The sequence below is a fragment of the Penicillium griseofulvum genome (assembly GCF_001561935.1).
Source record: "Penicillium griseofulvum strain PG3 chromosome Unknown contig_90, whole genome shotgun sequence".
Taxonomy (NCBI): Eukaryota; Fungi; Ascomycota; class Eurotiomycetes; order Eurotiales; family Aspergillaceae; genus Penicillium; species Penicillium griseofulvum.
This window is the reverse complement of record NW_024467451.1, coordinates 25,874-53,063: the sequence shown is the minus strand read 5'-3', so window position 1 is coordinate 53,063 and position 27,190 is coordinate 25,874. Positions and strand designations below refer to the sequence as shown.

Genomic DNA, 27,190 nt, shown 5'->3' with positions numbered 1-27,190 from the left:
GTCGTTGACACCTCCGACAGGCGGCGCGGTTCCGAGACCGTCGTGGAGAGTCCATCCCAGAGCTGACACGGTCCCTCGGTGTTGAGTTTGCTTTCGTTAACACAGGAGACCTAGCATGAAGAGTCTCTGTAAAGACGTAAAGAGAAAACCCCTGGAATTGACAAGGTTTGGGCGAAGGCGGGAAGCTTCCGCCTAGGACGGATGGCATCCGTCGCCCTATTTAGAAGGGACAATTCCGGTTTCAACCAGTCCATCACCTCGTGCAATTTTATTTCTAAGATAAAACTGATATTCGGAATGGTTCTTGTTCATATTGGTATGGCTCATTCTGGAGAACAATCAAGTACTATATTAACCTCAATAGTTCTGTTCAAATTCCGCGCCGACGTCGGCGACGAAGTGCAACAGGAGTTCCTTTCCCAAATCAAGACACTTAAGTCCTTGCCTTGTGTTAAAAGTCAAAGGCTTGTTGTTGGGAGCCCTTCAATTACAACCCCAGTTGAAAAGAGCAAAGGATTTCAATATGCTCTAGTGAGCTACCACGATGATCGAGCAGCATTGGCTGAATATCAAGATAGCAGTGAGCATGAAAGGTAAGAATTCCCCGGGAAATCTCGAGTCCCTGGTGGCCAATAGGAACTCATGTTATTTAGGGTCACAAGCACATACTTTATTCCTTATAAGGAGGATTTGGTCCGATTTGACTTCGAGACTGATCAAGTTGACGAAGCGCTGCTTGGATTTTGATTCATCCGATGCGACTCAAAGTCAAGGCGATTGAAGCGGAAGGCGCATTATCACATTGTCATGTCCCAACGAGCAGGGGCTTTTAACTTTACTAGTCAAGTATGTTTTCTTTTAGCTTGGCAGGGATCAAAAGTGGTTCCTATTCTTGGGGACACATTACAATGAATAAAATGTCGATATATATCTATGCATGATGTGCCTCTATTGCAATTCCTTTTGCTAGATCCCAAGATGTTTGTTCAACTCCGAAATCACGTCTTCTTCGTCTGTCTCGGCAGTGATCCTTGCTAGGATGTGCTGATCAGGGCGAACCAGAATCCCTCCACGGACCAGTTCATCAGCGAACCAACCTTGCCTGACAATTTCAAAATCAATTCCGAGCCGCCAGGTATTAAGAGTTATACCAATCGCGTTACAGTGCTTCTGTAAAAGTGTAATGCGAGGACTTTGTTGTTCCTGCCCCAGGATCAAGGTCCAAGAGTTAAGACCACAGAGATCTAGAGTACTCCACTGACAAGCCTGAATCTGATCCGCGTTAAGCTCCTTGACGTAGGACACGTCGACTGGCTCCTGAGGCAGTGAAGAAAGTTTGGCTGCCTCTGTCTCCGGGGAGATATGATCTGGGAAACTGATCCAAGCATGAGGCAAGCGCGCCCCGGGCACAAATTTGGGAGAATAATGGGAAGCATGAGGAGGTGGCTTTGTAGCACCATACACATATCCAATGTGAAGCTCCAGCTATGAGAAATGGCGTAAGCAAGACTACTCTTGGTTTTCATGGGGGGAAACTACGACCAAGCCACTTACATTGTCGAAATGCTCCCTCTGTCCATCAATACCAGCTTCAACCTGTTTGCGTTGGGCCGGATCCGCCAATGCTGCCATCATATTCTTTCGTGCTTGCACAATATCTTCAACACCAGCAGTCTTCAGACTTTGCAACAATGCAAATATCTCCTTGCCGTTCTTAACGCTCTGCTTGGAATACGAATCCGCAACACCTCGTCGTTCCGCAGTGTACGTTGAAAGTATAGACGGTGTTGCTACCCCTTGGTGGACCAAAGCGATCTTATAGGCTAAGTTGTGAACATCTGCAAGACCACAATTCAAGCCTAGCCCACCAGTTGGGGGGAATGAATGAGCAGCATCTCCAGCCCTAAAGGGAACCAAAACATCAGCAGGAATCCACAGGGTCAATGTACCACAGATACTCACAAGAAGATATTCCCCTCCTGGAAGGTGAAAGCCACCTGGCGACGGAAGACCCAAGGGCGATAACTCAAGATATCAAACGGAACGTTATCTTTACCGATGGCGCCGCGAATCTTGGCCCTGCACATATCTTCCGTCCACGACTCGACCGGGTGCTCTTTAACGTCTACCTGACTGATATGCACCTGAATCCCATCGAGATCATAACCGATGATAAAGCCTGCAGCTGTAGGGTCCATTATCCAGTACAGCATACCGACGCGGTCACCAACAACGGGTCGCAGATTGGCATTGAAATGAATAGTCATCATTGTCTGGTCGGAATCTTCGCTCTCAGACTCAATACCGAGCAGCTCGCGGACCTTGCTTCTACGGCCATCACAAGCTATGAGGTGGCGGGATTTTGTTTGATGGAGTTGTCCAGTTGATCGTTCCTCAATGGTCGCTACGACTTCATTTTCAGTCTTGTTTTCAGTTAACCGCATTGCTTCATTAACATAAATGGGTCGTATACTTACTTGTTCCACGGCATGGATACTGAATCCCTTCACCAAGGTAACGTTGGGATCCTTTGCAATAAGATTGGTCAATTCTTGCTCTAGAGCTGGTTGAGGTATATTATGGATCATCTATTTGTTTCCATTGGTCAGTTTCATGTTTCCAGTTCTTCTCTTACTTGCGGGCAAGTACCTCTGGCGTATCATCCAAGACCGCAGGATCCATGCGCTCATACGGGAGGCTGCCGATCGCTTCCCCACAAAGATTGGTGAGGAAATTGACTGAGGAGCTATCATCTCGCGAAGTGCCTAGCTGACGCACGCGTTTCTCGCCTAGGTTGAATTGACGCAAGATCTCCAAAGAGCGGGGATTGATCGCGTGAGCTTTGGGAGCAGCCAGACGCTCGGGATAACGCTCGATGATCAATGATTGAACTACATAATGTCAACAAAATGTTCCTGTCGAATTCTCTGCAAGCATCCATACCTCCGAGTCGAGACAGAAGGATGGCTTGCAATAAACCAGTTGGACCTCCGCCCACAATGAGCACTGGCACAGAACCTGGTAAACCGCTAGAACCATCCTGCTGGAATGCAAAGTCTCGGGACGGAGCCATTATCTTTGTCCACTAGATTTTGACTAAACTTCTTCCAGAATAAATTGAACAGTACTGTTTTTCACTTTTTAAATGACTTATGTTGGGGTACGAAGTACATGTATGAGACAAGCTGGAGGGGAAGTCCGGAAGTCGGCCAGAACATGCCTTCCAATCAAAGTGAAGTCGATTAGAGACTTGGAAGCGAATGGATATTGAGTGGATTCAAAATTTATGAAAATTTGACAAGTTCAGGCTAATAGATTGGACAGAGGAATCCACCGAAATATAGTGTGTTCAGGGCGGGATGAAGAGCTACCTTTTTTTCACACGCACTAAGCATTTTATTACGACAGCCAACATAGATCCCCTACATAGCGCAATGCTAGTCGGCCATGCTAGACTTATGATTGGCTCTAAAAAATACATTGCTGTGACGCTAAAAGAATGTATCAAAGCCGTTTTGGCTGAATTCTTAGTGTACTATCTCGATATTGTCTCGGACTAAAATGGGAATGGCTATGTACTATATTCCGAGTATTAAAAAAAAGGAGATTTCCACCTTATTTCAATCAGTGCTCAAAGTCATTCTTTTCTTTTTCCTATTCTTGACACTCGTTATTTTTCTATTTCAATTTTCAGCCCCTCTTGGGCATCTTCAATATGTCAGATAACTCAGAACCCGAGCCCGAGAGGAAAGTCAAAGAGTTCCATGCCGCACCTGGAACCGAAATATTGTTTGATGGGAGCGACAATGGAAGTGTCTCTGAGCGGCTTCACCAGTTGAAGCATCGTGAAACAGGCGATGGCCGCATGTTATTAGTCCCGCAACCTTCGATTAATGATCCAAATGATCCTTTGAACTGGTCCACTACGAAGAAAAGCTTGACTTTCTTCAATGGTTGTTGGTTCGCGTTTATGGGTGCTATTACCGGACCTATCATGGCAGCTGGTATGTATTATCATCTATATTGACTGTATTGGGCAGTTCTGATGAATATAGGTATGATGCAACTATCCGAGACCTTCGGCAAGCCCCTCCAGGAATTAACCTATGCAAACGGAGCTTGCTTAATCAACCAGGGTGTATGGAACTGCGTCTGGATGCCCTTCGCCGTAAAGTATGGCCGCCGTCCCATCTACCTCTTCTCGAACTTCCTCATGGCCATCGCCTGTATCTGGCTAGCCGTTGCATCCAACAAAACCTACACTGTTTTCCTCGTTGCGCGTGCTTTCCTGGGCGCTTTCCAGGCACCCATTGAGTCAATTGTCCCATCAACCGTGACGGATATGTTCTTCTTGCACAACCGCGGAGAGCTCATCGCCATCTACGGACTATCTGTCTTGGGAGGCAATGAGCTGGGACCTATGTTTTCTGGATTTATCGTGCAGGCACTTGGAATGGACTGGGCCTTTTGGATTGTGGCTATGTTCGTTGGTGCTAGTTTGGTCTCCATGTTCTTCTTTATGCCGGAGACCAAGTTCGACGGACCTCGTCCTGATCCATTCCAATCTACCACCAAAGTCGATGGGGAGAAAGACCAGGTTCTAGTGCAGGAGTCAAGTGCAATCCCCAAAAAGACCTTTACGCAAGAACTCAAGTTCTGGAACAGCGGAGATCCAGATGTGAATCTCCTTCATGTCTTCCTTCGCCCGTTCGTTCTCGTGGCCTATCCCACTGTCCTCTGGTCATGCTGTATTTACGGTATGGCTCTTAGCTGGAATGTCATCCTCGGCGCGTCGGTGGCACAGCTCTTTGCACCCCCTCCCTACACATTCAATTCCAACGGTCAGGGTCTATTCTTCCTGTCGCCCTTCATTGGATCTCTTTTCGGTGTCTTTTTCTCTGGTCCAGGCGGTGATTGGATTGCCAACTTCTTCACTAAGCGCAATAACGGTATTCGTGAGCCTGAGATGCGTCTACCAACCTGTCTATTGGCTGCATTTTTCACATTATTCGGTGCGCTTTGGTTTGGACTTGCTTATGAGCATCAAATGCATTGGGCAATGCCTGTTGTTGGGGCGGGTGTTCTGTCGGTAGGAAGTCAAATGGGAACCACGCTCGGAATGAACTACGCCTTAGATTGTCATAAAGAGGTAATGAATCTTCGATCCCACTCTTGTAGTACACTTGCTAATCGTTTCCGTTTTCGGATTTACAGCTTTCCGTCGAAATCATGGTCACGATTGCTGCTCTCAAGAGTTGCATCGCATGGATCTGGACGTGGGTGATCAACGACTATATCACTTCCAATGGTGTGTTGAGTGTCTTCATGACAGTTGCCACTATTAACGTTGTGGTCTACTTGGTCTTCATTCCCTTTTATCTTAAGGGCAAGAATATCCGAGTCTGGTTGCAGCAGAAAGATTTCCTTCGGGCTGCTGGTATCATCTAGTCTGTGTGGAGCTTTCTGTGTGAGATTACGTGGAATTTTCCTTATTTTGAATAATTAATATATATATATTTCCCCAGAGGATAGTCATTATACGCGATATATGCGTTTTAATTTATGTTGTACGATTTCTCGGTTAGATATTGTGGCACCCAATCGCTTCAAAGCGAAAGGCTCCAGAACCTTTCCCGGGCCCCCGCCGATCCCTGTAGTGGGGAAAATGTACAGAAGTACAATGGTATAGTCTACGATATTGCGTCTAGTCAAAGGGCTAAGCCTCACAGTAGAACATAATATCAGGTTAGACACGTGGGCATTGTGTATGAGCCTCCAAGGAAGGATACATGTAACTGCCGATCATCATGTATCTCGATAGAGATTTACGATTTGTGAATCGATACCCTCTCGCTTGTTTCAATAAATGGATCCTTCTAATATAATTTCATTTAGGGGGATCCACATTTGATATGCAGCCATACATATTCGTACATCGCTATTCCTTGGCGCTTGATTATTCTATGTGTTTATGTTGTACAACCTTAGGACCCTGACGGAGTACACTCCGTACTCAATATATCGACACGGCCTCTTTACATATGTACATTGTTTGTGCAGTCATGCACTCACATAGGCCAGTATATGTGACATACAATCCCAATTTATTCACATCACCCTCGAAACACACTAACACAGAGATCTGCCCTGGGGCAACATATCTTTAGCTTAGGAGCCAATCATCAATAATCTTTTGAGCTTCGGGTAATACAGCTTTTCAGCTCGAAAATTGATCTAGATGGATAGAATTTTATTGCCCAGGGTTCAGCTCCGGTATGTGGTACTCCGTATCGCCACTTCCTTATTAACTAATTAATTTATATCGACTTTAATTTATTATGAAGACAATATTTTTTCAAGACACCCTGTTAGCGTACTCCGTAATCCTTCTACTTTCCGCGATGTTCTGGGGCTAATTTGGAAAAATGGCTCTTCTCCAATCGCAATCATCGATGGGATGATTTAACCCCTGTTCATCGCGTAGGAGTTTGCCGAGACCACAGAGCATCTTTTACCAGCTTCTGAGTGGTCTGTACAAGATGCGGGTGAGACCAGGCAAATGCATTGAGATCTGACTTGACCATTCCGCACCTTCTCTTGCTTTGTCTATACTGCGCAACGCGTGGAGGCATTCTCACTGAAGGCCAGAGATGGCCGGAAACAATTCTGCGGTAATCCTTGCAGTTTCTTGGACAGAAACATGCATTGGGTTATTCCTTTTCAGCCTTCGATTCCTGAGTAACTGGAAATTTGTCGGGCGGTTTAGATGGGACTTTGCTGTCGCCGGTTTGACGGTGGTGAGTGTTTGGCCTTTTATAAAAAGTTTCAATTCCATAACAGATGCTAATGAGTGTGTTTCTCACAGGCAACCGAAGTCGTTGCCCAGATATTTCTGCAATTTTCAGTCAATGCTGGAATGGGCCATCACTTGGATGATCTCTCGGACTTGCAGATAGTTAAAGCACTGCACTGGTCATGGGTATTCCAGTTACTGGCAATAGCTTCCAGTATGCTGGGAAAGCTTGCGATTCTCGCCTTCCTTATCCAGATTCGTGGTCGTCACGATACGAAGCCTTGGTTCTTAATCATTCTGGGTGTTCTCATTGGGACAATCAATATCGCTGTTCTTGGAACCATTCTAGGTCAATGCAAGCCGATGCACAAATTGTGGGATGACAGTGTTGAAGGAACATGCGATCCGGGGCGAAAAATGAATCAGAACTATTCATTCTTTCAGGCTAGTGAGTTTTATTGCATCGACGCATTCAAGAGTTGAGCGTTTGCTAACGAGTTAGGCTTCAACGCATTTAGCGACGCCTTGTTGGCGTCATATCCCATTCACCTCTTTTGGAAACTCCAGATGAAATTGCGGATCAAGGTCGCCTTGTCTGTCCTCATGGGATTGGGTTGGGTGTAAGTACTTTACCGAACATTTTAGCTTGTCCGGAGCTAACATTTCTCGGAATGCAGAGCCGCAGTCTGCTCCGCTGTCAAGACATATGAGCTCAAGGCGTTGACCCAAACAACTGATATCACCTGTAAGTTGGGATCCATCGTTACACCCTTGAAAACAAAACTGTTTTTGCTGATAGTATTTTTTTAACAGACGCTCAATCCTCCCTCCTTATCTGGGCCTCGACAGAAGCTTGGATCGTCATCATCGTTGGCTGTATACCACCCATTCGGCCACTCATGGAAAGGGTGATGCAACGTTTGGGTTTAAGCTCAAAAAAAACGTCGACTCCCTATCAGTACCGCGACTCGAGCGGACATGCAGCTTATGGCACACACAAGTCCAACCTACCGAGCCATTCACATTTTCAGTCCAACGCATTTGGGGGGAGGAAGTCATTCGATGACGACCTCGGATGGATGGAGCTCACCACATCTGGTGGAACGAACGGAAGTAAGGAACATATTGTCAATACACAGAAAGATGTGATGGTTAGAACTGAGATTGTCACTCGTTTTGAGGACGCGGAGGGTCAGGGTCCGTCGGGTAGTAATATCTCTGATGAGGATCTGATGCGTGATAGGAAGGATCAAAAAGTTGTTTAATGTATATTATTGTTTACACTTGCCAGCTCGAGAAGGGACATGCATGCACGTCACAAACCTCTTTCGGTAATTCGAATACTATTGATTAGTCATAAGCATTTACCAGTATACAGCTCACATCTTTTTCTGTGTTTCAGTGTACTGGTTTTGAAATACAGAAAAAGCAAGTTTATGACGTGCATGCGTTAGTGTCCTCGAGCTAGCAAGTGTTAGTGTTTATAAGTGATCTATATAGAATACTCTATATAGAATATAGTAAAACTCATGTTCCCTTCCGTTGGACCTAGGTTAAACAGACATGTGGAGACTCCCCGCGGATCCCCAACGCCGCCGATAACCGAGGCTCACTCCCTTGTGATCGTGACCTTTTCCTTTCTTCTTCCACTTCCCTTCTCTTTCCTCGCCAATTAAGCTTATTTCCCCTCTATTCACAATGGCTTCTATTATTCGCACATTGCGGCCTTTGTCGCGCACTCCCGTCCGCCTGGGACGAATCGCTGCCGGCCGGCCCGTACAAAGGTACCATCTAGCCCAGGAGCACATGCTATTTGAAAAACATGTTCGCTAACAAACTTCCCTCCATTACAGCGCTTATGCATTCTCAACCACCCCCCGCCGGCGGGAGGTCGATCTCTCTGAGCTGACTCCGACGCCGATCAGCCTTTTGTCCGAGACCGAATCCCTGATGGCCGACTCGGTATCGAAGTTCGCGTTGGAGCAAATCGGCCCGAAGGTACGGGAAATGGACGAAGCCGAGACTATGGATGCGAAGGTCGTGGAACAGCTCTTCGAGCAGGGCTTGATGGGCATTGAGGTGCCAGAGGAGTTCGGTGGTGCGGGGATGAACTTCACTGCGGCGATCGTCGCGATCGAGGAGCTGGCACGTGTTGACCCCAGTGTCAGCGTGATGGTCGACGTTCACAACACACTGGTTAACACTGCGATCATGAAATATGGCGATGCTCAGGCTCAGCGTACCTGGCTGCCTAAGCTGACTACCGGTACTGTTGGCTCATTCTGTCTGTCCGAGCCTGCGTCTGGTTCTGATGCCTTCGCGCTCCAGACTAAGGCTGAGAAGACCGCCGATGGATATAAGATCAATGGCTCTAAGATGTGGATTACCAACTCTATGGAGGCTGGTATCTTCATCGTCTTTGCCAACATTGATCCCAGCAAGGGCTACAAGGGCATCACTGCTTTCGTTGTCGAGAAGGACACTCCCGGCTTCTCAATCGCCAAGAAGGAAAAGAAGCTTGGAATTCGCGCTAGCAGCACTTGTGTGCTCAACTTTGACGACTGTGTCATCCCCAAGAGCAACCTTCTCGGCGAGGAGGGACAAGGATACAAGTATGCCATCAGCGTGTTGAACGAGGGTCGTATTGGAATCGCCGCTCAGATGACCGGACTGGCTCTCGGCGCATGGGAGAACGCTGCACGGTGAGTTTTCCTATACAATATACGCGTGCATATGAATGCCATCAGCTGACCACATTCAAAGATACGTTTGGAACGACCGCCGCCAATTCGGCGAGCTCATCGGAAACTTCCAGGGAATGCAGCACCAGATTGCACAGGCCTACACCGAGATTGCCGCTGCCCGCGCTCTCGTCTACAATGCCGCCCGTAAGAAGGAGGCCGGCCAGGACTTTGTCCAGGATGCCGCCATGGCTAAGCTATACGCCTCTCAGGTCGCTGGCCGGGTGTCCAGCTCCGCTGTTGAGTGGATGGGTGGTATGGGCTTTGTCCGCGAGGGAATTGCTGAGAAGATGTTCCGTGATAGCAAGATCGGCGCTATCTACGAGGGTACCAGCAACATCCAGCTGCAGACCATTGCCAAGCTTCTTCAAAAGCAGTACACGAACTAGACGAGATGTCTACCTAGATGGCTTTGCTTATAAATAGTTTGTTTCCAAGCGCACTTTGGCGTATTTTTTGTTTCTTTTTTAGGTATGTATTCATGGTTCCCTTTGGGGTATACGGAATATGAAGAGCTATCATGGGTTCTCCCTGTGACCATATGAGATTCACTCCACTGGGATGCATAAAATGCCACAGTGTATACCTAAGAGGAGTAAAGTCATATGATGGCCTCAGTCATGCCCATGTGCCCAGCCTTATTTGTATATCCAATTCCAACGAGTTGTCCGGCGTTGAATTCAAGTTGCCGGCTTACCGCTCATCGAGTCCCGAGTATCGTATGTCGTATGTTGTACATAGTCCGGATGTGGGACCGGAGCTTCTCCGACAGGCTGCTTTATTCGTCACGGCTGTTATTTCCGTTCTTACTTTTATGTGAAAATAGGAATTTCGATCGCGATTTCCGCAACTTCCGAGTCCGAGAGCCTGTCTATATCATGAATCAGTACGCATACTTTTATTAAAGTTCGTCAACGAAACTCACATGCTGTGAGACCGGTTCGACGATTACTAATTCCGGCCTGAACTCGTGAGACATTGTCTTTCCACCTAGGACATAATGCCCTTAGATTGCCCCGCTTGTCTGGCGTGTGCTTTATTCAAGACGGAGGTGCCCATGAATACTCGTATGTCGGATCCGTCTGCTGCGATTCAGGTATTGGCTGCGGGTACGATGATGTGGAGGGTTGGTAAGCTGGGGTAGGACTTGGTTGAGGAATGGGACTTGCACTCGACATTGAAAGTGACCGATTGCCGTAAGTGAACTGGGAGAAAGAGGATTCGGATTGTTGCTGGGGTGGGCAGATAGGCCGTCCTTGATTCATCTGGCCATCCACGAGATACGGCTCGATTCGATTAGGAAATTCCGGGTTGGATGTTGCACCGAGCGACGGCGATCTTGTGGACAGATATGGTTGTTGCCACTCATTCTGATGGGACGCCCGACGGGGCCCTGGATGGCCCGGGGGTCTTTGAGTGTGAGATGTTGCAGTGAAGTGTGGCGGTAGCAATGCCCCCGTTGTTGGGATGCCCGATAATGCACTATCTGAGGCTTCTTCCGACCATCCGCTTCGAACCGGACCCATCGGTTGGTTATTTGATGCAAACTCCGGTCGGCCGGTCAAAGAAGCAACTTGATTCTTCAACCGGATCACTTCATTCTCCAGAAAGGCATTGTGTTGCATGACTTCATGGAACCGCTCGTTTTGGGGCCGCATCTCTGCAATTTGTGACTGGAGGGTGGCGACCTGAGCTTCAAGTTGTTCTATATGCTCCTTCGTGCGTTGACGGATGGAGCGCTGAGCCTCTCGATCGTTGGCACGCTTCCGCTCCAGTTGTTCCAGTGACAGGGTCGAGACTTTCCTTGTCCCCGATCGAGACTCACGTCTCTTCACAGGTGGTTCATCTTGAGAGCTCATGGTTATTGGTGTGTTAGCAATCTGGCTTCTCTCTGTTGCCCAGAGCCTTTCAAAGAGAACCCCCCGGCTGACGATCACGGACCTAGTACTGAACAGCTGGCGAGAAGCTAACATGAGGGGAAGTGGTGGGTTACTGATTTGCAAAGACGTGTGGGTGGACTATTTCCGAGCCGAGCAGGGATCAAGGCAGAACGTGACAGATCGTGCGAATCAAGGGCCCTTGCTGGATTAGCTTGAACGACTATACAGGGTAGAGGAAAATAGGACGTTGTGCGAGGTATAGCCATGCTTTCAGGGGCTGTAACCTTCTCAACAACGGAGTGGCCTTGAGAATACCATAATATTGTCAACACTCATTTCCTTTTCTCCAGATTGATTAACAAGCCAGGCAAATCTCCCGATGATGCGGCGAAAGCGAGACCTCAACCCGACCTGTAAGCGCCCAATCGGCGTGGAGAAATAGACGAACTGTGTGGATAGCTACGGGTCTGAATATAGCGCTCTCTTTCTAGCCACTACGGTGAGCCGCCCCCATAGGTCCGCTCTTTTTGGATTGCCAAGATCTAGCCACTTATAAGGGCCTTGTGCCCGACACCGTGGGCATTTAATATATGTTCCTTTGCTATTTTTGGATGTTGAGGAAGGTGTTCATCCAAGCGGGGGTAGTAGAAAAAGTACTAAAAAGTACGCCTTGCGCCAATTAGGCATTCATAAACTATTGGTGATCCGCGTCCTTGTGGAGATGGAGCATGTACGGAGTAAGAATCCTTTGGCCCCCTTCTAAACGCCGATGATCACCGAAGATTAGGCTCCTCTGGGCCTCCACGGGTATCATTCGGACAGTGCATGTACTTACTCCGTATACAACAGGGGGCTGCCGCAAAGGTTCTATTATTCAATTAGTGCGGTGTCTGCCCTGATGAACGATCTAACGGCATTTTGGGAAGCAGAACGATCTCTACATTTTGTACCTCTAATGATCCTGTTGATTTCTCATTTGGCGACATAGATCCTTTGAGAATCACCCAATGCATCCATGCTGCTTCGCCCTGCTCGAATTTTGAAACCTGCTATGAGAACAGCACAATATTCGCTGATATTAAATGGATGATCTGAAACGTACAGAGGCGACTCGCCAATGCCTATTCCGTACATTGTGAACCGTAGTTGCGATGCGCGCCATGTGGATGTCTGTAAGTGGGGAATCGGACACGTTTATTTCGAACATGGTGGCCCTATCGTATACCAAGAGTTTAACAGGCACCGTGCATGTGGATGTTTGCATTTTAGACCAGGTCCGTGTCCCCCGGCCGATCATTACGGATGCTGGTGCCGGATTCTAAGGGTTTACCGCGAGCCGGAGTAACCGCTCGTAAATTATTATGCATGTGGCTGATCGCCTGAACACGCTTCATTCCAGTCTGTGGGAATAGAATCACGCAGTCACAGATTGATTAACTCAATTGAAACCGACCCGCACACACGGCTGGGAATGAGGGATCGCTATGGTGGATGAAAATGTTATATTGTGGCTGAGGTGTCTTTAAGCGAAGTCGACACCGGAGGAACATAATCGGAGATTGTCTCCTCCGTGCTACAACATGGTACAACAAAAGTACTGCGTTATCGGTCTTTGCCTTATGGATGTTGAGTGATCGGCCTAGCCGGGCGAATCATATCAATTGGATATGGCTCCGATACAACCCGCAAGCTTTTCTCTAAAATGTAAGTTCTGACATACTGATTTTCCTTCATTCCAGACCATTCCACCATGTACGGAGTATATTGCTGTATGTTTTTCACGCATAAATGATCACAACGGCCTGCATGCAACCTACCAGTTGGCTCTAACGTTTGAACTAGCAGCTGGCAATATGAAAAGTGATTCCCATCAGGGAAAAGTACCGAATATATAGTTGAACAGCTAATTTGGAGAAAGTATTCCACCTAGATCTCTGTGTTGTTTTAACTTGAAAATAAACCCCTGGAGGTGAATTACCCTATTCGGTTAGGTTCATCTTTCCTGGAACTGACCCATATTACACGTGACATCAAGCGAAAGGGTGGGTACAGGGCAACCAATCACATCCTGCTTACCAGACTTTGGGACAATCTTAAATGCTTGGCAACAAATCTCTTCTTTGTCAAATATAAACTTCCAAGTTTGGATTGATTCACATCATCAAGCTATCAAGTCTAACTTTTGCTAAAATTGGAAAGAAGGAAGAAGGAAGCAGCACTACACTCACTCTCACCTTCCCTTTTGTCTTGCTTCATCATAAAAGTTATTCACTCGCCACTTCGAGTTTGAATTTTCATCAAAACAATTAACTGCAGTTTTATTGAAGAAATATTAAAGTGTTGACCATCATGGAAGGTCTTCAACTCAGCAATGATACCCAGCTATACTCAACCATGGCTGGGAAGCTTGACTCCAAGCTCCTCAAAGCCCTTGATGTGATGGGATTTACCAACATGACCCCTGTCCAGCAGCGTGTCTTGACCGAGCTTCCCAATTGGCGCAGTGACTGCCTTGTCCAAGCCAAAACTGGAACTGGAAAAACCCTTGCTTTCTTGTTGCCTGCATTGCACTGCCTGCTCCAAGGTGATTCCGCGCCACCCAAAGGCAAGGTCGGAATTTTGATCATTACCCCAACCAGAGAACTTGCCCAGCAAATTGCAAAGTCGTGTGATCAGCTAACATCTCAACTTCCCACTCCTCTTGAGTGCCATGTTGCAGTTGGTGGAACGGCCCGAGCATCTGCTCATACGCGTTTCATGAAGGGTGCACCATCCATTCTTGTCGCTACACCAGGACGCCTGTGCGACTACTTATCTGAAACCCCCACCGCCAAGAAGCTGTCTAACATTCAAACTTTGGTTTTGGATGAAGCCGATACGATGCTTGAGAGTGGTTTCATTGCTGATGTGAAACGAATCCTCCAACTCATCCCACAAAAGAGCACTGGGTGGCAAGGCATGTGCTTCTCAGCCACCGTCCCACCCAAGGTCAAGGATGTAGTCAATATCGTCTTGAGGAGAGACTACACCAGCATCTCCACCATTGATAAGAATGAATCACCAACCCATGAGAGAGTCCCCCAGTACCACGTGCTGATGCCATCTGTGGCAGACACCTTCACCACCCTCGCCTCCCTGCTCAAGCTTGAAATCAAGAACAGCTCGAAAATTATCGTCTTCGGCGTGACTGCACACATGGTTGCTCTCCTCGCAGGAGTATTCTGTAAGGGCATGGTCCACTTGAAGGTGTTTGAGATTCACTCCAGACTCAACCAGGGTGCTCGCACAAGAACCACGAATCAATTCAAGGAGGCCGAATCTGGAATTCTATTTGCTTCAGATGTTATTGGCCGTGGTATGGATTTCCCTAACGTCGACTTGGTCATCCAGGTCGGTTTGCCATCAAATGGCGAGCAGTACATTCACCGGGTCGGTCGTACCGCCCGTGCTGGCGCTGATGGCCGCGCTATCATTCTCCTCACCGAGGGCGAGTCATTCTTCATGAAGCAAAACCGCCATTTGCCAATCAAGCCCCACCCCGATACCGAAGCCATCAATGCTGGCGCTCCTGCGTGTAAGAAAGCCGTCTTGCAGGCCATGTACACCATCGACGAAGAGTCGAAGCAACGTGCCTACTCGTCTTTCATTGGTTTCTTCGCTGGATCAGGTCTTCTGAGACAGCTTCGTCTCGACAAGGCTGGCCTTGTACAACTCGCCAACGAGATGGCTGTCAAAGGCATGGGATGTCCTGAGCCTCCTCCAATGGACAAAAAGGTCATTGGCAAGATGGGTTTGAAGGGCATTCCGGGTTTCACCTATGCGGACCCAAATGATTTCAACCGAGGCGGATCCTCTAGACCTCGCAACTCTTCTCGAGGTGGCAAGAGTCGTGATGCACTTAGCCCTGGAGCTGGTCACGGAGACCGAGGCGGTATTGAGAAGCGTGGCGGCCGCGGAGGCCGTGGAGGACGTCGTGGCGGTGGTGGACGTGGAAAGCCGAGATCATGATTCTTTTGCATATTGATATCAAGCACAACGTGCTAAAATGTTATTGTTAATAGACACTAGATACTTACGACCTACTACAAAAAATTGATTAATACAGAAGTTACATGCGAACAGTTGTCCACCTCCTGATTGCAAAGCTGTAAAGCCATAAAGCCAACCTTGAAGCTAGCCACCATTGCTGTGAGGCATGGGAGCAGCCACATAGGCGTTAGTTATGCCACAAGACTTTGACGTAATTGACACAGTGTCATTATTGATCTTGACAGTTGTTCTTGGGATTTGTAGACAGTAAATTGGTCAGGTGATCACGGGTAAACACAACATTTAGAGCTCCAACCCTCCACCATTCCAACACGTCATTCTTTAAATGTTGACCTTTTGACAGCCCTATCTATATTGATAACTGCTCAATATGGATCCGAGCTACAAAGCTCGAAAAGAGGCCTTTGTGTCTAATCTTGCGGGAAGCACCATCCTCGAGATCAATACAGTCACACTTGTTGCTTCAGTGAGAAACCTCGAGACTCTACCTTGCAATTGATATATCCTGACCTGTGGCAACTCTAGACATCTGTCCTCCTTTGGTCCGCGCTCCAGTCCCGTTTATCCTTCTTCACACCCTACGGTCCTGCAGCACTCGCGACCGACTTCATCCTTAATGTACTAGCCATCTTATTTGCAACGACTGCATACTCCTCCGCACCGCTTCTCCTCAACATCTTCCTCCTTTCCCCCGCGGTCCTCCTATTCCTCACCCAAAACAATCTACGCACACCCCGAAAAGCCAAACCGCCTCGCAAACCCAAGGCCAAAAATGAGAGCTCCCAGGAGGAACAGCAGGCCCTACCCATTCACCCCTTCTTGACCACATATCGCGCAGCTATGATGATTGTTACCTGCATAGCTATTCTCGCAGTCGACTTCCGCGCGTTCCCGCGTCGTTTTGCCAAGGTCGAGAACTGGGGAACATCTCTAATGGACCTGGGTGTAGGCTCTTTTGTTTTCTCCGCTGGAGTAGTGTCTGCGCGCGCAGTTCTGAAGGGCCGCAACTCGAAATCCCCGAGATTAGCTTTGCATAAGAGATTGATTGGGTCGGCTCGACACTCTATTCCTCTGCTTGTGCTGGGCCTCATCCGACTGTGGAGTGTGAAGGGATTGGACTATGCGGAACATGTGACAGAATATGGTGTGCACTGGAACTTCTTCTTCACGCTTGGATTTTTGCCTCCTTTCGTGGAGCTATTTGACTCCTTGACTACACTGATCCCCTCCTATGAGGCGCTTGCACTTGGGATTGCAGTGCTTTACCAAGTCGCTCTAGAATCGACTGATCTCAAGGGATACATCCTCGTGTCTCCTCGGGGACCCGATCTGCTGTCCAAGAACCGCGAGGGAGTCTTTTCTTTCATTGGATATTTTGCGATCTTCCTCGCTGGACGGGGTGTTGGAGTCCGTATCATTCCTCGTGGTACATCTGCCACAGAATCGCCCCAGAAGGCGCGGAGATCTGTTCTGATGCGCTTGGTTCTCCAGACAATGTTTTGGTCTACCATGTTCTTCTTCAATTCTACCTACGCATTCGGCTATGGTGCCAACATCCCAGTGTCCCGCCGGCTGGCCAACATGCCATATGTGCTTTGGGTGGCAGCATTCAATAGTGCCCAGCTTTTCCTGTTCTGCTTGACCGAGACTGTATTCTTCCCCGCGGTCCACCGAGCGACCAGCAAGGAAGGTGAGGCAGAACAGACATCTTTTGCGACCAGTCGGATTCTACATGCCTTCAACCGCGGCGGTCTTGCACTGTTCCTGATTGCAAACCTACTTACTGGAGCAGTGAACCTGAGCATCCCAACATTGGATCTCAACACACCACAGGCTATGGGTATCCTGATTGTCTATGCGGCGGTGCTAACTGGTGCTGCTCTGGGGATGGACAAGTACAATATTAAGTTGAGTTTGTAGATATATTACAATACCCATGTACTATTATCCGAATTAGAGCAAATTAGTCCAATTTAGAACAATTTATATAAATATGTACAAAGGAATTGCATATCCGCATCTGCATGTAACATATATATATCATTGGTGTAGAAACTTGGAGAGGAACCATTTAGCCGCGGCATGTGATATCGGAGCAACATATGAGCCAGCTCCGAGAGAGTTGAACCTCATTCTACAACCAACATGTCCAACGAACAATCTTTTCTTAATTATCCCCCAGCACGTGAGGGTCCCAAAGTGCCATATAAGTATGAAGACCAGGTCCTACCGATCTTCCGTGGCACGCCCCTAGCCATCGGCGCTACATTGTAAGTTACAGGAGAGCTCCGTTCAGCGATAGCGATCGCATGCTAAATTTCCGCTGTTTGTTCCAGAATCCATAATATCGGATTTATCCAAAGCCATTTCTGGCGCAATGCCGGCTTCGGTGTCATTCGTGAAATCCCCCACCTGGGCCAGTACGCGGGCCGCTACGATCCAACCGTCATCCCGGTCGATAATACCAGCCAGGCAGAGCCAGCAGCGAAAGACGCGTCTGGCATTGTGAAGCGCAGGAAAGGGGATTATGGATACTATACTTCCGCCGACTACCACGAGCTCTACTTGTCAGGGGAGCTGACCCCGACCGCTGTCATCGAAACGCTATTGCCTCTGGTCCGACGTGATAGCCAGCCACCCGGGAAACACTCAACTGCATTCCTTGAGTCTCAGGCCGAGTTGATTCGCGCAGCAGCAGAAGAATCTACGGAGCGTTACAAGAAGGGCCAGTCTTTGGGGCCGCTTGACGGCGTGCCAGTCGCAGTGAAGGATGAGGTGCACCTCACGGGGTATAAGCGCACGCTAGGTTCGAAGCTGGATTTCAAGCACGGCACTGATGCGACTTCGTGGTGTGTGAAGCAATGGCTGGATGCCGGAGCTATAATCATTGGGAAGACATCCATGCATGAGCTTGGACTGGGTGAGTTTCCAATTGGCCAACACTCAGTTGCAGTAGCTAACACTCTTCAGACACAAACAACAACAATCCCAACTATGGAACACCCAGAAACCCTCACAATAAAGAGTACTATTGTGGCGGCTCCTCTGGTGGCTCTGGATATGCTGTCGGAGCGGGCCTTGTACCCATTGCGCTCGGCGCAGATGGCGGAGGCTCAATTCGGATCCCGTCGTCATTTTGTGGTATCTGGGGCCTGAAGCCTTCGCATGGCCGTATATCCGCCGCGCCATCCCAAAGTCTCGCTCCCACCGTTGGCGTTATCGGGCCTATGGCTGCCAACATCGATGACCTCGCTCTCGCCTATCGCATCATGGCGACTCCGGCACCAGCTTCAGAAGACCCGATTTCATCGCAGTTCCCTTCTCCTGTTACCCCTCACCCTGATGCCAAGAGGACAAAGACAATTGGTATTGTGCGCGACTGGAATGACCGCGCCGAGGGCCCTGTGCGCGCTGCGCTCAATCGGGCGCTCGACTATTACCGAGAGCAAGGCTACAACATTATCGATGTTACAATTCCTTACCTGCCCGAGGGTCAGCGCGCACACGCTCTTACTATCATGGCGGAGATCGCGTCTGGCGTTGATGCAAGCAAGATCCGGCATCTCACGGCCTCGAATAAGGTTCTTGTCTCTATGGGAATGTACCAGATTACCGCACAGGATTTGCTCGCCTCCCAGAGGCTGCGAAATCTCCTCATGACGCATCTGGCGCATCTCTTTAAGACCCACCCTGGGCTACTCATCGTCTCGCCCACAACGCCTATGGCTGGCTGGCATATTGATGGCGGTGAGGCGGATTTGTCTCGCGGTTTGTCAGATAGCAAATCCTCTGTGCGAAACATGGAATATGTTTGGCTGGCCAACTTTATTGGCTGTCCTGCCATCAGTTGCCCTATTGGTTATACCGGTAAAGCTGATGGCAGTGTTCCTATTGGGTTGATGGCTATGAGCGAATGGGGTACCGAAGAAGAGCTGATCACCTTTGCTCGAGATGGAGAACCTATCTTGGACCTGGCTAGCGACAGCCCTTCGCTCGAGGGAAGTGGACCTGTCTCACCAAGTAAGGGTCTACGGACTCCCTCCGTTGACCTCTCTGTCTGGGAAGATATTATCGTCCAGGCCAAACAAAATATGTCTAACTAAGTAGGGAGGTTCTAGACCACCGAGGTTGGCTTTTTGTTATTTTTTATATTCCCATGTATCTATTTACAATGTACGGCTTTCACTTGTATAATTTCACAGTAAAACTGTAATGCTAACATAATGATCATCATGGCAAATAGAGATAGCTTCTACCATCTGCCCAATCACATATATCGAGTGCCCAAGTGGCTGTGTGGTCATGTGTTTCCCAGCTGAGGTTACGAGGTTACCAAAGCTTCTATTAAGCACCAAAGTGGGCCCCGGGGAGCTGTTGTTTCCCTTCCGTAGGCATCTTTTCATAAAGATGGTCTTGCCACCGGATCACAGCCGATGCAAGGAAGATCCTCACATGAATGTGGACGTACTTTCGTTCCTCGGGGATCTAGAATGCCTGCAAGGTCCCGTGAGTAGGATGTAAGATATAGATTATAATCAAAAGTACCAAAAGGATTTTTTTAAAAGAAAAAGTTCAATATATGTCAAGTGACCCGAATATTTGGTTCCCGGGATACCCGGGTTATGCGTCCAAATTCCCAGTTCTCAGCTTCCCTGCATGTCAGTTGCATATATCCAGGATTCCGGGATCCTTCAAACAATTGGATGTTTTAGTTAAAAAAGCAATATCTACTTTGTATGAAACTTGTTTCAATAACATGTCTTTTCTATATTTGGCTAATCCATAGAAAATCAAATATACTACATAATATGTGATGATACATAGAAAGGTACTCAGCCCTGAATTCCCTTTTAGGGTGTCCCGATCGTACGGATCCATCGTCTATCACGACTAGCGCAGTAGATCGATCGCTAGTAATGTGATACCATGCATATTACATATTTTCTTATTGATTCCAATATTCTTGGCGAACTGGACCCATTTTATAGTTAATCCGCAAAGACTTCCGTTTGGTCCATTGCAGATCCTTTGGACCCCGATTTGAGATCCCCGAGTATACACGTCCCATCTCTGATTCTGGAAGGTCTAGATACTCATTCACAATGTACTCCGTACCTTCATCTTTGTCTATATAAACAGGCTGCTGCCTTCAAGGATGTTCTTTTCAATCACACACTCTCATACACTCTCAGAACAATCCCAGATCAATCCCAGATCAATCCCAGATCAACCCAAAATCCACCCAAAATCCCAAATCAAATCCTCAAGATGCAGGTAGCACCCACTTTTTCCGCCGGCCCCGTCTCAACCATTCCCTCGGTATTTGAGTCCGTGCAAGGCTACAAAGTCCCCATCTTCTTTTCCCGCTACCCGGCCGGAATCAGCATTGCTGCTCGGGAAGTCGAAGATGCCCTCAGACGCATTGACGAGCTAGCTTGCGAGGAAGGCACAAGGGAAAGACGTCAGGCGATTGTCCGACATGCCAACCCCTATGGCAGCTACTTCACCATTTGCCACTGCTCCGCCTTCCCGGAAAGACTCGTTCTGTTCTCTTGCCTGGCCGAGGTGCTGTGGATCCACGATGGTAAGCCACCAATGTCATCAATATTTATGTATTATGCTCACAACCTACCCACAGACATGACCGAAGAGATGGAACATGTTGACGTAAGAGCTCTAGAATCTGGTATACATGATAATTATCTAACAATCTATAGGCATGCCGAGAGCACGATGAGATGGCCAAGGTCCTCCGACTTGACATTGATCAATCCATGTTCAAGAATGGAAATCTGCGACAAAAGACTCTGGCAGCTGTCCTTCGCAAGGCGATTGACATCGATCCTGCCCAAGCTCCCACCATGATCATGATGCTGAAGAAATACCTCGCAACATTCGACAGCATCGGTGGAGTCTTCACCCGAATGGAAGATTACATGCCCTACCGCATCGCCAACAGCGGCTACTGGTAAGTTCTATCATTCCAAGAAATTTCCAAGGCCTAAGACTAACTATCATCAAGGATGTCCTCTTACTTCGTGCGCTGGGGAATGGGTATCGCCCTCAGCGAGGAGGACTACGCCAGCGTCGAGCAATTCGACACTGCAATGGGCAATGTCCTCGGTCTGACCAATGACTACTTCAGCTGGAACATGGAGAAAGAGCAGCAGGCGGATCGGATGAGAAATGGAGTGGCTGTTCTGATGAAGGAGCACAACACCACAGCTGAAGCGGCAAAGGTGATGCTGCTTGGTGTTATTGTTGAACAAGAGTCCCTCGCTGCGAAGCTCAAGGAGGAGAGATTGAAGAAGCCCGCTTCAAAGGAGATCTTGCAATACTTTGAGGCTATTGAACTTTATGTTGGTGGAAGCTGCTATTGGCACTCGACTGCGCCTCGGTATCAGGTCAAGGTTTGAATGAATTTTATAGATGAAGGATGAAGGCGGCGGTACTGTGGTTAGTTAATTTTTAATAGAGGAATAGATTTCTTTTGCGTTTTTTTCAATCGTCTTCGAGAAAAACTTGTAAAGTTCATTAAGTACATAGTATTTACTCACTGTCTACATAATTTTCCCAAAACTGTCCAACCTTGGACCCTCTTCTCTCAATAATTTTACACAATGATTTCTCTGACAGTTTAAATAAATGAGTTTATCAGATTAGCAAATATCTCTTTCCAAATGGTCCAATATATATATTGAGTGATAACTGATTGAAACCCAAATGTCGCGTTGAATCTCCATTATATATAGTGGCACCCATACATTAGAATCTTTGTCAAGACTTTGAAAATTGACCACACTCTACGAAAATTACTTATGGATATATTTTATGATATGTTACATTGAGCTTCCAGTTATAAATGATATAAAATAAAAATATCTTATCATATAAATTCATTGAGACAATAGGTTTCAAAGTCGATCAGTTTCAAAGTCGATCAGTTTCAGAGTCGATCAATTTCAGAGTCGATCAGTTTTAGTGGAAAAACAGGGAATGGGTGAACACTTAGTAGCAGGAGCAGGGTTTGTGACAAGTCAAGGAGGCTCAGCCTAGAAACCCGTAGCAGGGATATCTATCTTCGATGACTCTTCATCGGTTGATCAATTTTACAGGAACTTACAGTTTTCTGCATAGAATATAAAGATGGGCTAAAAGTAGTCGTTGGCTGAGAAATGAATACGGGCTAATATACATTGAATAACGAAGAAGACGCTGCACGAAAAGGGAAAAAAAACGAAATGCCCCCCGTAGTAAATTCGTACGTTTCAAATCCATATTCCCTCAAGGGGATTCGGGATAAGGAATTCACAACCTAGATGGGCTGCCTCGCCATGATCCTGGAGCTCCTTCAGAATCTGTTCTCGAGGATGAGGCCCATCGGTAAGATTCTCCTTGATGTGAATAATGTAGACCCGCAGTCCTTCCAGAGGAAGAGGCGTAGCACCAACCCAATTCTCAGGGTCTGGATCTCCCAGAGCATCTTCGAAGTCCACTCTGGGTACCTGAGGAGTCTCGAATGACTCACTCTGATGCGATCGATGCTCAATAAGCGACTCGGACGTCTTGTCTTTATCGACAGAGGAGCTCAGAGTCCGTTTGGATCGAGGGCTCACTTGCTCGCTGCCGCTCTCGACGGGGCCTATATGTTCACGTTTGCGCTTTTTCTCGCCTGCGTTGGAATCCCGGATCTCCATGACTCTGCTGGCTAGTACGCTAAGCTCGGAAACTAGATGTCGCGGACACATGTGGCCGTACAGATATGAGTCGTCGGTGCTGTCGTTGTAGGAACATTCAATGAAGATTGCTCGTAGTTTGCCCGTGGCAATCTTCGGTGCGGCGGCTTCCCATACTCGTTTGTTGTGAGTCCCCATAGAGACTGAATCGGGTTCAACATCACCGAAGACAATGATCTCGCTGCCGGTGTGATGATCGCGCAAGAAGAAGGCGGAACTCTCCACTGTTGCCATCACTGGCTCTTTGGGGTTGGATGGGAGTATACGTGGCGAGCGAGCGGGGGAATAGAAACTGGAGATGGTTAGAAAATCGGGCGTAAAGATTGTCGAACCTTCAGCTTACCTGCCATCGGTATGGTCCACTGAAATCGCCCTCGAAGGAAGCATCAATTGATGATCACCAAAGACGGTACTCCCGACTCGATGGTGCGTCCCGGTTTCTGGGTGATATCGCTGCTTGCACCGGCCATGGCTAACACTCAAGCATTTTGTCATCAGACCATTGCAAGCCCTGACATAGCCTCTACTGTCTCCGCGACCGAAACGAGGGTTTCCACCTTCCACCAAGCGCTGATAGGTGAGCAGACCAGCACCGCCGTCCTCATCTGACAGATTAGGCCAGATGACATCGTTGAACATGTGGTTTTTGATGGCGGATAACACGGATGGCAAAGCAGCCACAGGCTTTGGTCCATTACCCGCCTCCAGGATCGGGGTATTAATGGCTAGCCCTGATATATGATCTAGATGAGGGTGCGTGATGAGAACAGCACCAATGATTTCTCGAAATACATGAGCTGCATTTGCCTGTGCTGTTCTGCATGGCAGCTCAAGCCCCTGAAAGGGCCCACTTGTCATCATCCCCCGATCATCCTTGCATTCGGGGATGTATTGTTCCAGCAATCGAATGATGCCTGCAAGCAGGGTACCCGCATCAACAGCTACCACCGAATTTGGAGACCATTTCGTTGCTGTTGACCGGACAAGAATACCTGTGACGGTGTCTTCGCGAGGTCCACCAGTCGGGCCCTGGCGGAGTTAGCATCTAGCAAAAGTAGAGAGTTGCAGGTGTTTCATCTGCTAGAACCCGCCGCCAGGTTTGAGCAAATAGCATGCAAAATATCTATCAAACCTCGACACATGGCCTTGCACGTGACGGGTTCTGTAACGGACAAGATACATTTCAACAGGGTGTAACTTACCAAGACAATGACTTGGAATGCTGCTTTCTCGGCCATTGTTCCCTTTGTCCCGGTAATTGTGGATATGTGAGACACGAATGATAAGCTCGACTTGTCACAGCCCAAAAGCCAGTGAAGCTGCCCGAGCGCGTCTGATTCCCAATAGTAGAGTCTCAGCGACAAAATGTTTCAGTTTCAAATGAATGGCCAAACTGTTGAAAATAAGAGGCGGCTAGTAAAGAATGAGGAAAAAAGAAAAGAAATTATGTCACGACGCGATAGCAGAGATTGAGATTTAGACTGTCCAAAGATATCACTAACAACCTGGATATTGTCATACGGAAAGTAGGCTAGGTAGCAGAGTTTCCCGGAGAGAACAGAAATCTGGAGGCTGGTCGGCAAGGTGCAGATAAGGGATCAAATTTTGTGGGGGATGTTTCCCCTCGTATCACGAGGGCCGTAAGCAAACTGCAAGTGTCTATTGGATGATATTTGTAGATGATCTGAGAACGGAGAGGAAGAGGAGTGGAGAGTGGAGAGTGGATACAAAGATCTGATATCAGACCTGGCTGGGCACGTCTTTGTACTTACTCCTTACATCTATATCAAATGACGTCCACACTACGATTTTCCCTTGTCACAATTTAAGAAAACAAGTTTTTTTTTTTTTTTAATATTATACCGGATCTGTCAATATACCGACTTAATTTCAAATGGATATACAGATTTAACATAAAAAAGAGGGTATGCGGTCAAGAAGGGGGAAAGTATAGCAAAGCGACTGTGCCTTTATACAAAAATTCATTGACTCCCCAAGGGTAAGGGATAATAGACAAAGGCCATTCCAATCCAGACAGCATTTCATAAAACCCAAGAAATCTGCCTTCACCAATTGCTTTAACGCCTTCCGTGAGCCCGCTAAATTAAACAAAAGAAATAATCAGACAAACCCCCTTATGCGCCAGGAGGTATGTTCAAAAGCAAAAATGAGGAAGGGGAATACATATTGCATCACGACCGATTGCTGGCCTCTGAGTTTTGTTCATTCAAGTCTCTCTCCACCACAGTTTGATAACTTGGTAGGAATTGACCACCAGAATCCATGGAGTCATTTGGTGGAGAGTTGACTTCCTCAGAAGCCCTAAATCTAGGTGGAAATTCGAGAGCGGCATCACTGCCCCTGCGACTGCCGTCGGGACTAGAATACTCTGGGGGTGGGGCCTCTGGCTCCTCATTATTATGAGCTGCTGCCTCATTGCCCTCTGTATCGGCCAAAGCAAAACGACTGGACCCCTCACCAGCATCTTCATGGGAAGGAATGTGGGTCAGCTGGGCGAGGGAAATGTCAGTTGGTGACCGAGAAGGACCCGGGCTGGGCGCCGGAGGAATCCTAACACTTGAGCCTGAGGCCGCGTAGTTCGCATTTTGGTAAACCCGCTGGGAGATCTGAGCCGCACTCTCGCGGCCCGACTCAAGCAAAATGCTGCCTTGTTCACTGCCATAGGGTGGGGGCGGAGCGAGACTGCCAGTCATGGGAGCCAAGCCCCATTTTTTGACATTGCCTTCGATGAACACGAATCCCATTTGACCAAAGTTTACGTGAACAGTGCAAGGCCCATTAGCACCGATGGTGGGGAAGAGGTTTTGTGAACGATAGTTGTGAGCCACGTCTTCCAATTTCTTGCCGTTGCGTGTGAAGAAGACAGTGCCAGATCGAGGTCGGTAGCCTACACCGACAACATCACCCTGGAGAAGTGGAGGCCCGTACGGAGTGGGATTAAATGGTTGGTTGAGTCTGCGATGTCCCGTAGATTGGTAGGCAACAGAGGATTTATGGAAGCCTAGCGGTTGTTAGCAGGAATTACCCGGTAGAAACAATTCCGTTGAAGGACATACCAGGCATTCGGAACAGTGGGTATGGTTTCGTCGTAACACCGATGCCGATCATGGTAGAGTCAGGCTTATCATATATCTTCGCCTCCCAGTAGTAGACATCATTCTGCTTGGGGATCGGCAGATTGGTCTGAACACTACACTCCGAATCAAAGAACTCAATCTCTGTTCGTCCTTCCACAAAGCAGTTTGCAATTTCCAGCTCTGGCTGAAATTCCCAGGCAGAGACGCCCTTTTCTTGGATCGCGAGGAACTGTGATAGGGATATGTCGGTTTGCACGGACTCGGGAGGGTTTCCTTGGATGAAAGCTGTAGGCCGTTAGTAAAATGATCAAAGCGACTCATACGCAGATTTATCTCCAGTCTTACCTTTTGCTCGCAAGTATTCCGATCGCGCTAAGTCATCCATTGACTCTAGAGCCGCCTCTTCTTCGCGCAAAAACGCTTGCTCGTCGTCGTATTCACCGGGCCTGCCAATGCGATCGAGCATAATCCGCCCCGGGCGGGTGTATTTAAAGAAGAAAAAGATCGCTAGAACAACAAATGCGACAGCAGCCGAACCAAATGCTGACAAGATCCCAATCAAGATGCCTTTGCCGGTCGACCCGGTAGAGTTGCCACTTGCCAGCACAGGTTCGGAACGGAATTCCATTGACAAAGAAGAAAAAACATTCTGTATGTTCTCTTGGGTTTGTTGCGTAAATGATGAATCGCTTTGTATGGGTGTTGGTAATGGTAATGTTGAGGAGACAAAGCCAATCGGTGACGTCGTCGGGTTGCCTATCAGCGTTCTCAGGGTTGATGGCAGGCCTGCGAGCGCACCGGGGCTCGAAGCCTCAGGACCCTGCATCGTTCATGCGTCAAGTGAGAGTATAGAAAAAGAAATCGAGAGAAGTTGTGGAAATGCTGAGATGGG

The 27,190-nt window shown here is 47.9% G+C and overlaps 10 protein-coding genes across 10 annotated transcripts; 6 read left to right on the top strand and 4 right to left on the bottom strand.

Annotated features, from left to right (window-relative positions):
* Window positions 1-966: 966 nt before the first annotated feature.
* On the bottom strand, window positions 967-3,073 carry PGRI_043530 (Monooxygenase, FAD-binding; the record flags this gene model as incomplete). The annotated part of the gene is made up of 6 exons (XM_040792066.1): window positions 967-1,485; window positions 1,555-1,903; window positions 1,963-2,423; window positions 2,478-2,588; window positions 2,650-2,891; window positions 2,944-3,073. 6 exons carry the CDS (start codon window positions 3,071-3,073, stop codon window positions 967-969), a joined length of 1,812 nt encoding a protein of 603 aa, XP_040649122.1.
* A 642-nt stretch (window positions 3,074-3,715) lies between these two features.
* Window positions 3,716-5,448, top strand: PGRI_043520 (Major facilitator superfamily domain, general substrate transporter; the record flags this gene model as incomplete). The annotated part of the gene is made up of 3 exons (XM_040792065.1): window positions 3,716-4,004; window positions 4,056-5,149; window positions 5,215-5,448. 3 exons carry the CDS (start codon window positions 3,716-3,718, stop codon window positions 5,446-5,448), a joined length of 1,617 nt encoding a protein of 538 aa, XP_040649121.1.
* Window positions 5,449-6,650: 1,202 nt separating this feature from the next.
* On the top strand, window positions 6,651-8,058 carry PGRI_043510 (uncharacterized protein; the record flags this gene model as incomplete). The annotated part of the gene is made up of 5 exons (XM_040792064.1): window positions 6,651-6,797; window positions 6,866-7,241; window positions 7,296-7,413; window positions 7,471-7,538; window positions 7,607-8,058. 5 exons carry the CDS (start codon window positions 6,651-6,653, stop codon window positions 8,056-8,058), a joined length of 1,161 nt encoding a protein of 386 aa, XP_040649120.1.
* Window positions 8,059-8,491: 433 nt separating this feature from the next.
* On the top strand, window positions 8,492-9,923 carry PGRI_043500 (acyl-CoA dehydrogenase; the record flags this gene model as incomplete). The annotated part of the gene is made up of 3 exons (XM_040792063.1): window positions 8,492-8,577; window positions 8,647-9,495; window positions 9,557-9,923. The coding sequence occupies 3 exons, from the start codon at window positions 8,492-8,494 to the stop codon at window positions 9,921-9,923; spliced, it is 1,302 nt and encodes a 433-aa protein (XP_040649119.1).
* A 651-nt stretch (window positions 9,924-10,574) lies between these two features.
* On the bottom strand, window positions 10,575-11,393 carry PGRI_043490 (bZIP transcription factor; the record flags this gene model as incomplete). Its single annotated transcript, XM_040792062.1, has 1 exon — window positions 10,575-11,393. One exon carries the CDS (start codon window positions 11,391-11,393, stop codon window positions 10,575-10,577), a length of 819 nt encoding a protein of 272 aa, XP_040649118.1.
* Window positions 11,394-13,763: 2,370 nt separating this feature from the next.
* Window positions 13,764-15,422, top strand: PGRI_043480 (DEAD/DEAH box helicase; the record flags this gene model as incomplete). The annotated part of the gene is made up of 1 exon (XM_040792061.1): window positions 13,764-15,422. One exon carries the CDS (start codon window positions 13,764-13,766, stop codon window positions 15,420-15,422), a length of 1,659 nt encoding a protein of 552 aa, XP_040649117.1.
* Window positions 15,423-15,834: 412 nt separating this feature from the next.
* PGRI_043470 (Amidase) lies at window positions 15,835-19,567 on the top strand (the record flags this gene model as incomplete). The annotated part of the gene is made up of 5 exons (XM_040792060.1): window positions 15,835-15,930; window positions 15,990-17,376; window positions 17,647-17,734; window positions 17,801-18,384; window positions 18,435-19,567. 5 exons carry the CDS (start codon window positions 15,835-15,837, stop codon window positions 19,565-19,567), a joined length of 3,288 nt encoding a protein of 1,095 aa, XP_040649116.1.
* A 1,165-nt stretch (window positions 19,568-20,732) lies between these two features.
* On the top strand, window positions 20,733-21,880 carry PGRI_043460 (terpene synthase family protein; the record flags this gene model as incomplete). Its single annotated transcript, XM_040792059.1, has 4 exons — window positions 20,733-21,048; window positions 21,103-21,131; window positions 21,182-21,432; window positions 21,487-21,880. 4 exons carry the CDS (start codon window positions 20,733-20,735, stop codon window positions 21,878-21,880), a joined length of 990 nt encoding a protein of 329 aa, XP_040649115.1.
* Window positions 21,881-22,732: 852 nt separating this feature from the next.
* pdeA (3',5'-cyclic-nucleotide phosphodiesterase PDE1) lies at window positions 22,733-24,438 on the bottom strand (the record flags this gene model as incomplete). Its single annotated transcript, XM_040792058.1, has 3 exons — window positions 22,733-23,492; window positions 23,544-24,229; window positions 24,403-24,438. 3 exons carry the CDS (start codon window positions 24,436-24,438, stop codon window positions 22,733-22,735), a joined length of 1,482 nt encoding a protein of 493 aa, XP_040649114.1.
* Window positions 24,439-25,392: 954 nt separating this feature from the next.
* On the bottom strand, window positions 25,393-27,124 carry PGRI_043440 (SSH4 family protein; the record flags this gene model as incomplete). Its single annotated transcript, XM_040792057.1, has 3 exons — window positions 25,393-26,222; window positions 26,278-26,583; window positions 26,644-27,124. The coding sequence occupies 3 exons, from the start codon at window positions 27,122-27,124 to the stop codon at window positions 25,393-25,395; spliced, it is 1,617 nt and encodes a 538-aa protein (XP_040649113.1).
* Window positions 27,125-27,190: the final 66 nt, after the last annotated feature.